General features: G+C 35.9%; 1 protein-coding gene across 1 annotated transcript in view; it reads right to left on the minus strand.

Moving 5' to 3' along the window:
* Positions 1-8,377: 8,377 nt before the first annotated feature.
* The window catches only part of LOC127851829 (importin subunit alpha-7-like), a 29,341-nt gene continuing 19,768 nt past the window's right edge, over positions 8,378-17,950 (minus strand). Inside the window, exons 9-14 of the mRNA XM_052385758.1 lie at positions 16,901-17,064; positions 16,208-16,286; positions 15,262-15,387; positions 14,526-14,653; positions 11,303-11,478; positions 8,378-10,452 (exon numbers count right to left, since the gene is read on the minus strand). Coding sequence (XP_052241718.1) covers positions 10,262-10,452; positions 11,303-11,478; positions 14,526-14,653; positions 15,262-15,387; positions 16,208-16,286; positions 16,901-17,064 — 864 coding nt within the window. The 3' untranslated portion in view covers positions 8,378-10,261. The remainder of the gene's footprint in view (positions 10,453-11,302; positions 11,479-14,525; positions 14,654-15,261; positions 15,388-16,207; positions 16,287-16,900; positions 17,065-17,950) is intronic.

Consider the following 17,950-nt stretch of genomic DNA (forward strand, 5'->3'; position numbering starts at 1 on the left):
AATGCCCCGCCCCCTGGCGGCCATGTTTTTCAACCAACCGGCATCATTTTCGAACTCGTCCAAGATATTATTGGGATGAATCTTCTGACCAAGTTTCATGAAGATCAGACAATAAATGTGGCCTCTAGAGTGTTAACAAGATTTTACTATAGCCATATATGGAAAAATGCCCCGCCCCTTGGCCGCCATGTTTTTAAGCAAATGTAACCATTTTCGAACTCATCCAAGATTTCATTGAAACCAATCTTCTGACCAAATTTCATGAAGATTGGACAATAAATGTGGCCTCTAGAGGGTGAACAAGGCAAATGTTGACGTCCCACATGGACAACGCACTACGGACAAAAGGCGATCACAAAAGCTCACCATGAGCACGTTTTTGCTCAGGTGAGCTAAAAAAACATGGCTGCCAGGGGGAGAGTGCTGGGCCACACCTTATGCAATTGAAGTGGAATCTTGTGGACATTCTAGAAAGAAAAATTTGCGGCAGTAAGCGGGTGGTTTATTAGATTAATTATTCAGGGTCTCAGCTGAGTACATTGTGGCCTTTGCCCAATTGTTCATCAAAATACTTATTGTTTGAATGTTAGCCTCTTGCAAAATCTGTCAGAAGTTGCATTAGTAAAATAGCTAAAATAAATTACGGTAGTAAACAAAACTCAAATACACTTCTAACTCAATATTTGAATTACTTATTTTCAGAAATATGGCTGATGTTATGAACTAGGAATTTCACACATTGAGGTTTAAGAACGTTTTCTATTAAGTTAATTAAAATCATTTATGCATAATGATCGGATTCTTTCGGGCAAACTTTGATTTAAAAATATATTTTTCAAAATTAAAAAGGGAAACCTTAACAGGGGAAATAAAGGGATTGTCCAACATGTTGTTTTACATAAAAGTAATTCAATGATATAATTTTGAACACTTAAATATTTGAAACAGTAAAAATGCTAGTCCCTACATGGTCACAGTTGACAAACTAGATCTAAAACGTATAGGGCTCAAAGTGTTGTCTCTACATGGTCACAGTTGACAAACTAGATCTCTAACGTATAGGGCTCAAAGTGTTGTCTCTACATGGTCACAGTTGACAAACTAGATCTCTAACGTATAGGGCTTAAAGTGTTGTCTCTACATGGTCACAGTTGACAAACTACATCTCTAACGTATAGGGCTCAAAGTGTTGTCTCTACATGGTCACAGTTGACAAACTAGATCTCTAACATATAGGGCTCAAAGTGTTGTCTCTACATGGTCACAGTTGACAAACTACATCTCTAACGTATAGGGCTCAAAGTGTTGTCTCTACATGGTCACAGTAGACAAACTAGATCTCTAACATATAGGGCTCAAAGTGTTGTCTCTACATGGTGACAGTTGACAAACTAGATCTCTAACGTATAGGGCTCAAAGTGTTGTCTCTACATGGTCACAGTTGACAAACTAGATCTCTAACATATAGGGCTCAAAGTGTCTCTACATGGTGACAGTTGACAAACTAGATCTCTAACGTATAGGGCTCAAAGTGTTGTCCCTAATAAGCCTGCACAGTCTTCACAGGTTTATCAGGGACAACATTTTCAGTCAATACTGGAATTTATCAAGAGATTTCCGTTAAAAACGAAAAAAACAAACTAAAAGCGTTAAGTGTTGTCCCTGATTAGCCATTGCGGACTACACAGGCTTATCTTGAACTACACGTTCAGTGATTGTTTTTGCTTTTTTTTGTTACAGCCTGTGCCATTCTGATTGGGAAAATTAGCGCGATAAACCATGAAATTGGGAAACATTAAGCATCATAAATATGATTACAAGAACCGAATTAAAAGTGTTAAGTGCATGTTTGACAACATTTTTATATCATAAAGTGCTGCTTAAAGTATTCTTACAATGAAGACAGCATATCGTTAATATCCTTCCACATGCATATGAAACTTGCAATAATCTATAGAATCTTAAATTTGCGGCAGTAAGCGGGTGGTTTATTAGATAATTATTCAGGGTCTTAGCTGAGTACATTGTGGCCTTTGCCCAATTGTTCATCAAAATACTTATTGTTTGAATGTTAGCCTCTTGCGAAATCTGTCAGAAGTTGCATTAGTAAAATAGCTAAAATAAATTACGGTAGTAAACAAAACTCAAATACACTTCTAACTCAATATTTGAATTACTTATTTTCGGAAATATGGCTGATGTTATGAACTAGGAATTTCACACATTGAGGTTTAAGAACGTTTTCTATTAAGTTAATTAAAATCATTTATGCATAATGATCGGATTCTTTCGGGCAAACCTTGATTTAAAAATATATTTTTCAAAATTAAAAAGGGAAACCTTAACAGGGGAAATAAAGGGATTGTCCAACATGTTGTTTTACTTAAAAGTAATTTAATGATATAATTTTAAACACTTAAATATTTGAAACAGTCAAAATGCTCGTTACATTGTACAATTTCGTGAACAAACTTTGTCAGGGGATGTGACAAATGCCCCTGAATCAAAAGCTTGTCAGTTAGGCAGTAGAACCAATAACTGAACTAGCAACTGTATGAAAATCCTTGCAACTGAGGAACAAGTAAGTTGAATGCAACACTTTGCCTAGTTATCTGGAATAATTATAGGTTATTAGACGTTTCACTACAATACGGAGGTATATTTTGACGGGAACACAGTTTGACGTCATATTGGACGAGCCGTTAACGTCTAATAAGCTTTTTATTCTATATCCCTTTCTTTGTTGTTTCCTTTTAATTTTAATGTTTATTTTAAAATGCTTTACAGTGGGTATGCACGATTTTGATAGTTTGTGTTAAATTGTACATTTTGTGTAATATATTTATAAAAATATGTTACAATAACACAAAATAGGCAAGAAAAAATAGACATGAAAACGAATTTCATAAAATGCAGCAACAACAAATTAACCCCCCCCCCCCCCCCCCCCGGGTGACGAAGATATTTCGTTCATATTTTCCTACAATAACCAAAGCATTCGTCTTGTTATTAGGATCGGAGTTCGTGTGTCGTATGAATAGATATTGTTGCACCTGGAAATAAAAATGATCTGTAAAACTATATTTAGATTCACATCGTACATGCATGACATACATACTGGCGAATTCGACTGTACAGACATTTCCGATTTCAGAATTAAATATCTGGCTTATTTCGCATTTTTCGACACATGTTTTTCTTAACTTTTATTTTAATTTATATTGAAATACATGTACAAGTTTTTGCACATTTTATATAAATTCATAAATATTTGACAATATCGTGCATACCCAATTTAATTGCATCTATGCTATTTTCAAGACAAGCGCCCGTGTGAATCGATTATTGTACATTTTGATACTTTTTCTCCGTAACGGCTTTTATTGTTATAAAACAATTGCTTAGTGCACTTGTACTCAACTGTCCAATATGGAAAAAATACAGACTGTTTGGATCCAATACCGGAATATATTGGACATCACGTGATACATATGAAGAATGCCGATTGGATGAATTTATTGGATATAGAATAATAAGTAATATTAAAATCCTCCGAGGCATTAATAAGTCCAGGGTAGAACATTCATGACACTTGACCTTGAATTGGTACATTGACCTTCATGGAAAAGCACATGCTTTGTACATGACAACTTGTCTGGTCATGAGGAATAATAATCTGAAGTCATTCCGGTATTAAAATCCTCTCTGGCATGTCATTTAAAGAGTAGAACTATACATTCATGACCTACAAGCTGCAACCTGGAATTGTGAACTTTCATATATATGAGCATTGAATCTGTTAACAATACATCCTCTGGTCATGGAGAATTATAATCAAAAGTTATATAATTATTCTATAAGCATAACAAGAGCTTGTCACAGTAGTGCCAAATCCCCGCCGAAATGTGTTTGCTTGTATGACAACATTTGTTTAAGAGAGTAGAATATTTGTAAAAACAAATAAAGGGAGATAATTCAAAAACTATGGCTGAAAGAGTTATGGTTCATGTTCACTGCACTTCTCCTTGTTGCCATCTGTTTATATTTGTAGGTAGTTTCAAGTAAATCCCTTATGCTCCGGAGAAAAATTTACTTTAAAATTATATAAAAGGGGAGTTAATTCAAAAACTAAGGTAGATAGAGTTATGGTTCTTGATCACTTCACTTCTCCTAGTTGCCATATGTTTATATTTCAAGTTTCAAGTAAATCCCTTTAGTAGATTTAGAGTTATGCTCCGGACAAAAATTTACTTTAAAGTTATATAAAAGGGGAGATAATTCAAAAACTAAGGTAGATAAGAGTTATGATTCTTAGTCACTGCACTTCTCCTACTTGCCAACTGTTTATATTTAAAGTTTCAAGTAAATCCCTTCAGTCGATTTAGAGTTATGCTCCGGAAAAAAAATACTTTAAAATTATATAAAAGGGGAGATAATTCAAAAACTAAGGTAGACAGAGTTATGGTTCTTGGTCACCGCACTTCTCCTAGTTGCCATCTGTCTATATTTCAAGTTTCAAGTAAATCCCTTCAGTAGATTTAGAGTTATGCTCCTGACAAAAATTTACTTTGTAATTAAAAAAAGGGAGATAATTCAAAAACTAAGGTAGATAGTGTTATGGTTCATGTTCACTGCACTTCTCCTAGTTGCCATCTGTTTATATTTAAAGTTTCAAGTAAATCCCTTCAGTAGATTTAGAGGTACGCTCCGGACAAAAATTTACTTAAAAATTATATAAAAGGGGAGATAATTCAAAAAACTAAGGTAGATAGAGTTATGGTTCTTGGTCACTGCACTTCTCCTAGTTGCCATCTGTTTATATTCTAGGTTTAAAGTAAATCCATTGAATAGATTTGGAGTTATGCTCCGGACAAAGTTTCGGACGGACGGGACCAATTACTATATCCCCTCCGAATTTTTTTCGGCGGGGATAAAAAAGCACGGTTCACAAACAAAATCTTGGCAAAAAACCATCTCTAACCAACAAACACCATCCATCCATGGATGGAAGAAGCATTTCATGTAATAACAGAAATTTTATAAAAGGCTTACATTTTAGCCATCTGAACTTTTTCACCTGACCTGATACCAAATTGTTGATATTACCTACATTACACACATTGAAAGGCTCTCACCTACTGTTTTTCAAGAAGGAACTCTGAACTACTTTCAAGTTTATTCACACATTTTTTAACAGAAAGATGGACATAGTTACACATCTTAACAATCTCCATTGTGTAACAAGACATTACTGGGCATTTATTTGAATGTGTTTTTTTTTATAAAAGCCAAAAAACAAACTCAATTACTTCTCAGAATTCTGCAGAACCATTCTGTATCAAGTGTCCTCAACTAGGAAATTAGAGAAAGTATTAAAAGAAATACTAAAAGAAGCAGATGAGAGTAACAAAAAAAAACAGAAACAATACAGCATAAAGATATAAAATGACTAACAACAAACAATTAAATCAAAATGCAATAATATCCTTTTCAAAAGTGTATCTAAAATACCTTTTGATTAAATTAATACCAAAATTGTGTGCACTTAAAGAGGGCTATTCTTTTGTAAGCCATGCACAGGTTTGAGACTTCTCTCTTTCTTAGTGAATCATTGAATATTTGTTTGTTGTCTTTACAAGAACAAGGAGTTATCATATCAGAATTAAGGAAACCAAATATTAACTACTTTGAAACTATTTTTACTAGACTATAAACAGATTGACAATATCTTAAATACATGTTTTTACAAATAACATGACAAATCGCTGGGAAAATATTTAGGGCTTGTGGAAACGTGTCTGCTAAAGACACAAATGATATTGAATATGGTAATAAAATGAACAGCTGTAACTTGCTTAATTTTATACAAAATGAGTTATGTTGCTCATGATAGTTATTATCAAAACACTTTTTATCCTATACAACAATGCAATAACAATCCTGTTTAACAGTTATGAGTTGTAGACATGAAAAGATGCCGATTATTATACAATACACATACATAGTATAAATAAAAGCAATGCTAAACAAATATGACGTCCCATACCTTCAAAGCAATGGAATGCGAGTATCAAATCATCATTTGATGTTAAAGTTGTTGCATTTGTTAAGAAAATTAAGTAAAAACAATACAGTGCAAACAAAAACCAACATAGGACACCATTGAATGACATTGTGGGAATTGCCATCTCTGAACTTGGACTGAAGATATCAAGTTTTATACAAGTATTACAAAAACACCTGAAATATATCTTAAAACAAATAACTAGCAAAATATACTAGAGGAAGTTTTTAAATACATCTTAGTAGCATTCAGCAGAGGGCAAGGACAATTTATTTGCCAAAATTGACCTGATATATGTGCACTCTCTTAACATACACTACAAGGCTTGTATTGTCTGCTACATGCATACTTAATTTAGTTTGTGCACATGGTTCACATGTTATTCCGTTAGATTCTCTATAATCTATTTTAGATGATTCATATGAACTGATATACTATTCCAAATAACTGTATATATAAAAATTCATGCCTAGAGGTCAATATAAGGTCATTGTTGGCAAGTAATATTAATTATTCAAAACAAACAAATATACTATCTATATTTTATGCTAACAAAAGCAGTCTTCAGAATTTTACCATTTGAATGCCAAAATATACAAAATCATAAACACATTTTTTTAACTGTCAATAAGAAACTCATTTGAACAAAATAGGCACTCTAGTACTGCCACATTTACTTGATTGCGCTATTTCCCTACATTATTTTGGAGCAACCAGGATATTTACCAAATTAAGTCCAGAGATGGCAAAATTATCAATGACAAATTGAAAAACAAATCTATCACAAAATGCAAGACCTTCTCAGAAGGGCCAGAAATGTCAGTAAGTCAAGGGCAAGTAAGTCAAATAACGTAACAACACACATCTGTCAAGCTTGAAAAAATGGACAATGACACTAAAGACTGAAATTGTCGTATTTTTTTTGTATACTCAACTTATGATCAATGATATAGTAAGTGTATACTGACATTAACCACCTATCAACACTTGCCAATAAAATGGTCTTGATCACTAAGTAAAGAGAAGTATACAAGAATTATGTCAAGGGTCAAGTCCATTTTTTCAAGATTCTTTACTACGACCATCTTTAAGGCATGTTGCCATTCTGATAATGACTGACAAACAAGATGGCAAAATGTACCTAAAGAGGATCCAGCTACATCTGGAGCCCAATAAAGTTTAGGAGTCACTCTTTTTTCTCTACCAAAATATTACATGTATTTTAAAGATAAAACATTTGAACTGGATATTATCTTCCAAAGAACATCATATTCTGCTAGGAAACCGTGACAACAAGATCTTTAAAATAGTATGATACTGACTAGCCTGATATTGAATTTAGTTATCACAGTGTTTTTTTTCTTAATATTTAAATTTGGGGACAGTAGAGGGACCCATTCTTAATTGAAAAAAGTAAATATTGTTTTCGAAATTGGGACCTTTAGATTCCCGATTAAAGGTTTCCTAAAAAATATTCTTTAAGTTTTTTTAATTAACTATCAACATTGAGTTCCCATCATGCTCTATAAGTTTACATGAACAATAGTAAATAATACTGAAATCATTCTTATTCTGAATTTAAAAGTATTTGCTAGCAAAATAAACTGCTGCGCCATGAGCGCATGATACGCCCGTCGTTCGCCAATGAAGTAGTAAGGTAATAAATAACCCTTTGAATCATTTTTGTACTTCAGTTTATTTAATGAAATCACGAAATTTTGACGAACAAAGTCGCATAACTCTGGAACGACAATTCAGAATTCCGTCAAAAATGAAAGGGGATCAGGGTTTATGAATATTAAGATTGTGTTAAAATTTGAAAAAAATCCATCGAAGGATATTTGAGCTACGGTAGGACATTCAATGAAATCACGAAATTTTGACGAACAAAGTCCCATAACTCTGGAACGACAATTCAGAATTCCGTCAAAAACGAAAGGGGATCAGGGTTTATCAATATTAAGATTGTGTTGAAATTTGAAAAAAATCCATCGAAGGATATTTGAGCTACAGTAGGACATTCAATGAAATCACGAAATTTTGACGAACAAAGTCCCATAACTCTGGAACGACAATTCAGAATTCCGTCAAAAACGAAAGGGGATCAGGGTTTATCAATATTAAGATTGTGTTAAAATTTGAAGAAAATCTGTCAAAGGATATTTGACGTAGCGTACGACATTAACAGACGGACGGACGGACGGACGGACGGACGGACGGACAGACGGACGGACAGACGGACGGACAGACGGACGGACAGACGGACGCGGGGTATACCATAATACGTCCCGTCATAGACGGGCGTATAAAAAACAACAACTTATTTTCCCATTTAAAAGGGCGCGATTTTTCCCAATCCAAAGAGACCCAGGCCCATTCCTTATGTTTCAAAATTTTGAAAAAAAAATACAACAACAAAAACATCCAACATTTATCACTTCACTAGTTAAAATTGAAAACAACAAATAAATGTAAGTCATTAGCCTTTTTCAGCTCTACTTAAAATACCAGTATTGTAAACACAAAATTAATGAGTCGACTGTTTATTCCACTGGACTCTTAATGTAGCCTTTACTCAACCTGGCAGTGTAGCAATTAAAGAGAGTCAGTATCGTCAATGGACAGCGCTGATTGCGCAATAATTGGGTGGGGGGGGTCATGAACACGTCCGTGGGACATCTCACCCTTTCACACTCCTTCTAACCTTTCACACACTCACTGTCACACTCTCTCAAACTTCCACTCTCTCAAACTGTAAAGAGTTGGAGCTCTTTTACACCTCTGTAAACAAAAACTTACCTTTCAAAGACAGCTTAATAAAGGGTTCACTTAATACATAAATACTACGAACTAAATGGTATAACACTGTGGCATGTTACGAGGAAACCAAACTAACAAGGAGCCTCTCTTGCGAAAACAAGGCTTCATGCAGGAGCATAAAGTGTTGTCCCAAATAAACCTGTGCATTCGACACAGGCTAACCAGGGTTGACATTTTCCATCTTAACTGGATTTTTGCTCTTTTTGGAAAAAAGATTTTCTTAAAATGAAAAATACCTTAAAAAAGCAGAAAGTGCTGTCCCAGATTAACCTGTGTGGACTGAACAGGCTTATATAAGACACTTTAACGCACATGGATTAAGACCCGTTGCCCAGAGGGAAGCTAAGATGTATGCATTTGGACATGTGTATTTAAGAGTCTCCCCATGACATACCACATATATTTGTCTTTACCCTCAGCTGTTGGACAAAAAGTTAAACTCATTATAAAGCTGTCTTCTAAAAAACTATTAATGCTGACAATTTGAGTAAATTATGAAACACATTGTTTCGAAATCATCAAGATAGAATAAATCCACAAAGGAATACAGTTTCATTCACAATGATAAAACACTTGAGATCTTTGAATGACTCGATTCCTTCTAGAGATATTTCACCTCACATCACTATCACACTATGCATAGCTTTATGCACCATTTGTTGGGGTGGGGGTTTGGGGGATAACTTTGTCCTAGGAACCATATATCCTCTGTGACTGACTGTTTTAGACACCTCACAGTCTTCACCACACTCTTGCCTTCAAGTTGAGAAGGCCATATATATGTTGATGGATTTCACTGCGTTCCTTGAGAATAATGTCAATGTCTTTGGACAGAAGTTTTAATCCTTCAATTTCACTCCTCTCTCACTGCATCAATGCTGTAGATTATGCTTCCATTTAAAGCATTCAAGTACAGAACACAAAAACCTGTAAAACTCCATTTCCATTTTGCTCTCGTCTGTCACATCTTTCATATTTGTTTTATCTTTCAACGATATCTTTCCTTTATTCATCCAAAACGATGTCAATCCATCACTAGAAGCTGGTGACGTAATCACACTTGTCATCACACTTATAACATTGTTGAAGGGGCTTACATCTCTCTTGCAGTCCTGTAGTCGGGGATGGCAGCAATCTTGCGTGCGTTCGTTCGTCGTTGGGCTGGGCCGTTAAATTCGTCGTTGGGCATGCACTGTAAGTGCCGTAGGGGGCTGGGGGGACCTCAATACGTCGTTGGCCAAGGATCTTGCAAATCTCTCTTTCCACTTTCCCTGCAATGACCTGCATGTTTGGAAGATGGAAGGCGTTTTGCTTGATATATGTTGTGGGCATGAATCCTCGTCTGAGATAGCTTAACTAACGCTTCAATGCTCTGTACTAAAAGTTGAAGCCTCCCATGGGTGCGTCATTCGCCGTCTGGAACTGGTACTGTTCTGAGTTCTGATCCACCTCTGGCGCGATGGCTCGGTCTTCCTCTTCAGTCCCGAAGTAGCGCTCTATCATATCGAAGGCTTTCTGGTAAATATCTCTGTTCTCATGACTCTGTAGGAACTCTATCTTGTCAAGACCTGAAGCAAGAAATACCAGCACCTTCTATGATCATCTATTTACAAGAGTTGAGCTTGAAACATTTGTATCTGCCACATATGTTATTGCTGAGAAAGATTTGTGAATAACATATTGCAGTGCTTTTTTTCATTCTTAATCGGGTTACGTAATCGGCCCCATTCCTTATGGGAGCTACTAATTCCTAATCGAAGGTTTCCAAAAAAAATATATATATAAATATTATTTTTTTTAGAAATCAATATTTTGTTCATCTCCCATCCATATAAGTTCAACTTTAGTAAATATAATACTGAAAACACTTGTATTCTCAATTTTGAAGCATTTTTAGCAAAACAACAACAACACTTATTTCCCAATTTTAGTCAAAACGTCGAAAATTTCCCATTCCAAAGGGAACCGGCCCCATTCCCAAAATGGTGAAAAAAAACACCTATATAGAAACATAAGTAGCAAGTTCATTCGTCTGCACTACAGTATTTTGTAAGTTTTAATTCATTCTATATGATTATTAAGTAAAAGCATTTGTGTGGAACAAGGACCAAAGCATTAATATAGCTTTTATTCTAAATAACATTCACAAGAATGGTACATGTGTAAAGGAGTTTTTTTGTAAGGAAGGGAAACCAATTCTACTACTTCAGGTCCCAAGACTACAAACATTTCTTATCTTAATCAAGGGTTGTGATTAAGTAGTCGAGAGAGAAAATTCTGTCAAATGACAGAGAGACGTTTGTAATGGGCAGAAAAAACTCAAACAGACATACAAATAAACACCTTCTTAAACTTTTGGTTCCATTTGTAGTCACTGGAAAGATGCTTCAAAATGAAAAATTCAAGGTTAAAGCGTACCATAGCACTCCTCAATCATGACAGCGTATGGGTTGGAGCCGTTGGATGACTTGGCGTGCTGGTCTCCCAGACGCAGGATGTTCTCGAGGCCGTTGAGAGCCACCTGCAGGATCTTGCTGTCCATCACCGTGAGCAGATCACACAGGGGCGGGATGCAGCCCTGCTCAACCAGGAACCTGACACCAGGGGGAGACAACACAGGCTAGAGGTCATGTGCATAAAGCGTCTCCTAGATTAGCATGTGCAGTCTGCACAGACTAATCAGGGACGACACTTTCTGCCTACACATTTAAAAAAAATAAATGACTTCCTTTAAACAAAAGTTCCATAAAAGTGAAGAGTTGTCTGTGTTTAGCCATTGCAGAAGACACAGGCTTATCTGGGACGACACTTAACCTGTACAGGCATTAAGCAGGTAAAACAGGGATGTGATGCAGCCATGCTCAAACAGGAAACTGACACCAGAGGGAAAAACATACACTACAGTGAATATAGGAGTCTGAGAATTCTAGTTTGAAAGTTCTATATGCTTGCAAAGTATGTTACAACATAGACATGATGGAGGAATTTATGAAACTTTTTTCATTTACAGGACAACAAAAAGGTATGATTTAATAGATTTTTTTTTTCAAAAGTCAAATTGCAGACATCACAACCCAAAAACTTTAAAATAAAGGTTAAATATACAATACATCCTTTGCAAAAAAAATAAATATTCTTTATTCATTTTTATAAAAATATAACTTAAAATAATTACACAGCCAGTAAACGAATTTACAAGATTTATGTTTTACAGTTATGAACTCTACATGTTTTAAGAGAATAATCCTGATGGTATACTTTCTTTGGTATGCAACATTCAAAGCTTCAGTGATCTTACAATGTTAATGAAAGCAGAATGTTGCATGGTCACAGTTGACAAACTAGATCTCTAACGTATAGGGCTCAAAATGTTGTCTCTACATGGTCACAGTTGACAAACTAGATCTCTAACGTATAGGGCTCAAAGTGTTGTCTCTACATGGTCACAGTTGACAAACTAGATCTCTAACATATAGGGCTCAAAGTGTTGTCTCTACATGGTCACAGTTGACTAACTAGATCTCTAACGTATAGGGCTCAAAGTGTTGTCTCTACATAGTCACAGTTGACAAACTAGATCTCTAACGTATAGGGCTCGAAGTGTTGTCTCCACATGGTCACAGTTGACAAACTAGATCTCTAACATATAGGGCTCAAAGTGTTGTCCCTACATGGTCACAGTTGACAAACTAGATCTCTAACATATAGGGCTCAAAGTGTTGTCTCTACATGGTCACAGTTGACAAACTAGATCTCTAACATATAGGGCTCAAAGTGTTGTCTCTACATGGTCACAGTTGACAAACTAGATCTCTAACGTATAGGGCTCAAAGTGTTGTCTCTACATGGTCACAGTTGACAAACTAGATCTCTAACATATAGGGCTCAAAGTGTTGTCCCTACATGGTCACAGTTGACAAACTAGATCTCTAACATATAGGGCTCAAAGTGTTGTCTCTACATGGTCACAGTTGACAAACTAGATCTCTAACATATAGGGCTCAAAGTGTTGTCTCTACATGGTCACAGTTGACAAACTAGATCTCTAACATATAGGGCTCAAAGTGTCTCTACATGGTGACAGTTGACAAACTAGATCTCTAACATATAGGGCTCAAAGTGTTGTCTCTACATGGTCACAGATGACAAACTAGATCTCTAACGTATAGGGCTCAAAGTGTTGTCTCTAATAAGCCTGCACAGTCTTCACAGGTTTATCAGGGACAACATTTTCAGTCTATACTGGAATTTATCAAGAGATTTCCTTCAAACAAAAAAAAATACATAGAAGCGTTAAGTGTTGTCCCTGATTAGCCATTGCGGACTACACAGGCTTATCTTGAACTACACGTTCAGTGATTGTTTTTGCTTTTTTTTTTACAGCCTGTGCCATTCTGATTGGGAAAATTAGCGCGATAAACCATGAAATTGGGAAAAATAGCGCGATAAAACATGAAATTGGGAAACATTAAGCATCATAAATAAGATTACAACAACCGAATTAAAAGTGTTAAGTGCATGTTTGACAACATTTTTATATCATTAAGTGCTGCTTTAATGTATTCTTACAATGAAGACAGCATATAGTTAATATCCTTCCACATGCATATTAAAATTGCAATAATCTATAGATTCTTAAATACACTATTTAATCATAACCTCTTCAAGAGTATTAATTTAATTCAGATTTAAAAAAAATTAAATATCATATGGTGAAAACATTAACAAATATTAACAAACACGCTTTAGTGTTCCTGCTGTGTTATAAATGATGTATTAAATGGAGTTAAAATAATATATTTTATTTGTTTACCTTTCAATATCTTGCACTTTACATCCTCAGTGAGTATGTTCAATGCTATTTCAGAAAACTGTACAGCGTGACAAACATAATAAAGCAGAATATGCATATGAATCTGATTATACACAGATCCACTAACATATAAATAAAATCATGTTTGTCTCTTTCCATTTTCGAACGATACTCATCTTAAATGCTTTAACTTTGTGAGTAGACTTAACTTCAATTTTCCAACACTGGTTTCCGTGACGCACATTTACTGTGCAGATTTCTAATAAATATTTGTTGTTTTTTTATCTCAAATGTAGTATTTTGCATTAATTGACACACGCATTAAATTATTCCATAATAACCATATGATATCCGTTGTTAATTTGAATCTTATTTATCCTTTTCGCCGCTCATCGCAAATTTTTCGTCTGCTTGCCGACATCTTGGACGTGTGTAAAAACAGGCGGGCTCAATCAGGATACATCGATTATCGTCGGTATCCTCCGCAATATAGAGAGAGATGTGTGGATAGCAACAAGAAATCGTATTCGGCTACATTCGCGTAAGTTAGTTGTTGTTCGGCGAAGACTCGGACAAGATCGATCGGCACTCGTTGTAAGAAATTATCGCTAAATGACATTGTAATCTTATTGGCTTTATTGAGAAAATTTAGAGATTTTTTGGGAAATTTTGGTCAGATTTTTGGGAAAAAACGTCGATATTTGCAATAAGAAGCAGCCGAATATCGGCGGTAATTTTGGGCAAAAAAAATCACTGACGTTAAACGTATTAAGCCCAGTTTTCCCAGAATATGGCCCATGTTATTAACATTCCCTTTTTTCCCCTTACCTGATCTGTTCTGGTGAGCCTCCTGATGTGGCGTTGGTGATTGCCCATGCAGCCTCCTTTCTTGTCTTGAAGTCGGCCCGGCCCAGGATGTCTATTAACACGGGGAAAATGTTGGCATCTATCACAGCCTGCAAGAAAACATGACATCATGGCTATCAAAACTGAAACATGTCTGTAATACATGGCGACCACAAATGTAATCTCTGCGTAGAAGCATGGGGACAATACATGAATGACATCACATCCTTTTGTGCTGTTGCCATAATAATCAGTGTTGGACACTGAAGAGTATATACTAGTCCAAGACTCCTCAAAATGAGACTCAGTATTCTTGTTTTTTGTATGCAGTCAGCACCGGCTGATTAGGGACAACACTTTCTGGCTAGAATGGGTTTTCCTTTAGAAGAGCCTAGCATTGTTATCATGCATCAAGTGTTGTTCCAGATCAGCCTGTGCTTTAACCCTTTGCATGCTGGGAAATTTGTCGTCTGCTAAAATGTCTTCTGCTGAATTTCTAAAATTAGCATTTTCTTCGATTTTTTTCAAAGAACACTATCAGAATAGCAAACAGTTTGGATCCTGATGAGACGCCACGTTCTGTGGCGTCTCATCTGGATCCAAACTGTTTGCAAAGGCCTTCAAAATTCGGTTCCAGCACTGAAAGGGTTAAAGGAAACAGTTGAAGCCTAGACTGGATTTTTGTTAAGAAGATCCAAGCGGTGTGTTAAGAGTGAACCTGTATTTGCATCCTGTTGCCCGCGGTGATGTTTGAGATGGTCCAGCAGGACTCCTTGCGTATGGACTCCTTGGTGCTGCCCAGCAGGTGAAGCAGACAGGGCAGGGCGGAGCAGCTCAGGATCACCTGCACACAAACAACAGGAGCTTTAATGATGTGTCATCAGAAACATGAGTAAACAAGTGATCAAAGAAATGGGTTATTTTTCATAGTGGCTCAGTCTTGAGTGAAAATATTTAAATTCTATGATCAGGACAGAATTAAAATCAGTACTTCATCTCAATCTGGCAAATGAGAGTATTGAATGAGTGATTTTAAAGTGCAGAATCCCTTAGAAAGTCCATGATCGATATTCAAAAAAGCTACTTTGGGAAAACTTAAAAAACTTTTTTTAAATTTCTATTATTTCCTTCACATGTGTCTTTATTTCGTTTGCATACGCTTAGTACATAACAATTTTTAAAACTTTTTGCTTAGTGGTAAGGCATATAACCAATTTTGAAAAAAAAAGAAATCATAAACAAGACTATTGTCAAGCAATATGGTCCCCTACCGGTGAACCTCAACCATTTTCAGCAATATTTCTAGTGTGTTTGTTGCCATAGCAACAAGAATTTTTGACATAGGAACAAAATGAAATTACGTGCATAATTTTCATATTGCCATCTGTCCATGTTTCCTGTTTCATGAAAAAATATGAAGAACTTTAAAAGTTATTGCAGGATCCAGAAAAGTGTGACAGACACACAGAGCGCAAACCATAAGTCCCCTCCGGTTCCACAGGTAGGGGACGAAAATGTCCATTGAGTTTGGGTTAAGTTTAACATTTTCATTGGTGCTTATGAATGATGGAAGAGACATTATATTCTACACACTTCAAACATTCCCACTCCATTATGGTTGTATGATTGCATAGTTAAGCAAAAAGCTTAAATGCACTGCATACCTGTGTCTGGTAGTCATCTCCAGTCACAATGTTTCCAACAACACGTAATGCTGCAGAAACCACACTCTGATGGTTGTGCCTGAAATACAAATACATTTTAACCACCTTCTGGTCACACTGGGCTTAATGAATGTGCATAAAGTGATGTCCCAGATAAGCCTATTAAGGATGACAATTTCAACTTTTATTTTATTTTTTGTTTGCCTGTGTAGACTGCACAGGCTAACATGGGATGACACGTTTGACTTTCACACATGAATTAAGGCCTGTTTTCCCAGACCGTGGGTCAAATACAATTATTTTCATGATTTATATATAAGCATAATTACGCTAAAGCTCTGTGAGGATCAATGGTGCAGAAACATTTTTATTTTTTACCAAGATTTACATCAACTATATACACACTGATATGGCCTTTTTTTAAACTAATTATTTGCAGAAACAGGCAGGGTACTATATATTTTTTAACATTTTTGTTTGTAAGTTAAAGTTAATGTTTATATATTCATTTCTTGACAATGTGCCGTTTGCAAACTCAAATTAGTAATTAGGATTAGGCAAGAATGAAACAAAACTGATTTTTATTATGCACAGGACTTTAACCAGAACAAATTTCAGTGAGATTTTAAAGCAAAGGAATCATGGTTCTTACATAAATAGTTCAACAAGCCTATGACTGACATTAAAGCTTACATAAGTAGTTCTACAAGCCTGCGACAGACACCAGAGTCAATGACCGCCTGGATCTTCTCATTAGGCCCGTCAGAGAGGTAGGAGAGGGCCCAGCAGGAGTCTGACAGCACATCCTTGTCTGTGTGGTACAGGAGCCGGGCCAGGATGGGCAGTGAGGGGGACACCTGAAACACGGAAGGGCACATGGTTGGGTAGACTGGTCCATTGGGCGACAGACATTATGAAATCTGTTGTGGAGGATGGGTTAATGAGCAGGGATGGGTGTGGGGGTGGGTGGGTTGGGAGGCATGTCAGTAGAAATTTCTTTAATACAGACAATCCAAAACTAGACAAGGGACAAAATTGTCACAAAACCAGGTTTTCATTGTGAAAAAATAATCTGATAAAGGGAGAAAACTCAAACTGAACTTTTGAAATGAACAAACAAAATTAACCCCCTTTGTAAGTTTGTTTTTAAAAAAAATCTATTTTTAGTCGTGGCGACCTTGAAATTGGAGATATTGACGTGATTCTTTCGTGCGACACACCGTCCCATGATGGTGAACAAATGTGCCAAATGATTTTAAAATCTCACAATGAATGACATAGTTATGGCCAGGACAAGCTCATTTAAGGCCATTTTTGACCTTTGAACTCAAAGTGTGACCTTGACCTTGGAGATATTGACGTAATTATTTCGCACGACACACCGTCCAATGATGGTGAACAAATGTGCCAAATGATTTTAAAATCTGACAATGAACGACATAGTTATGGCCCGGACAAGCTTGTTCCGCCCGCCCGCCAGCCAGCCAGCCCGCCCGCATTCGCCAATCTAATAATCAGTTTTTTCCTTCGGAAAACCTGGTTAAAAACTGACAATGTGCATCAAATTCTTAATAAATAGACAATTGTGGAATTACTCAAACTTTTTTTAGGAAAATATGAAGATTTAATTTGATTCAAAGCTTTTTCAAAGATTAACAATACACCCTTCATAAAAAGACTAAAATACATTCATATGAATTAACATTCAACTTCCTGGGCTACCAGCACAGCAATGTTCACATC

Source organism: Dreissena polymorpha, chromosome 11 (genome assembly GCF_020536995.1).
Source record: "Dreissena polymorpha isolate Duluth1 chromosome 11, UMN_Dpol_1.0, whole genome shotgun sequence".
In the NCBI taxonomy this organism is placed as follows: domain Eukaryota; kingdom Metazoa; phylum Mollusca; class Bivalvia; order Myida; family Dreissenidae; genus Dreissena; species Dreissena polymorpha.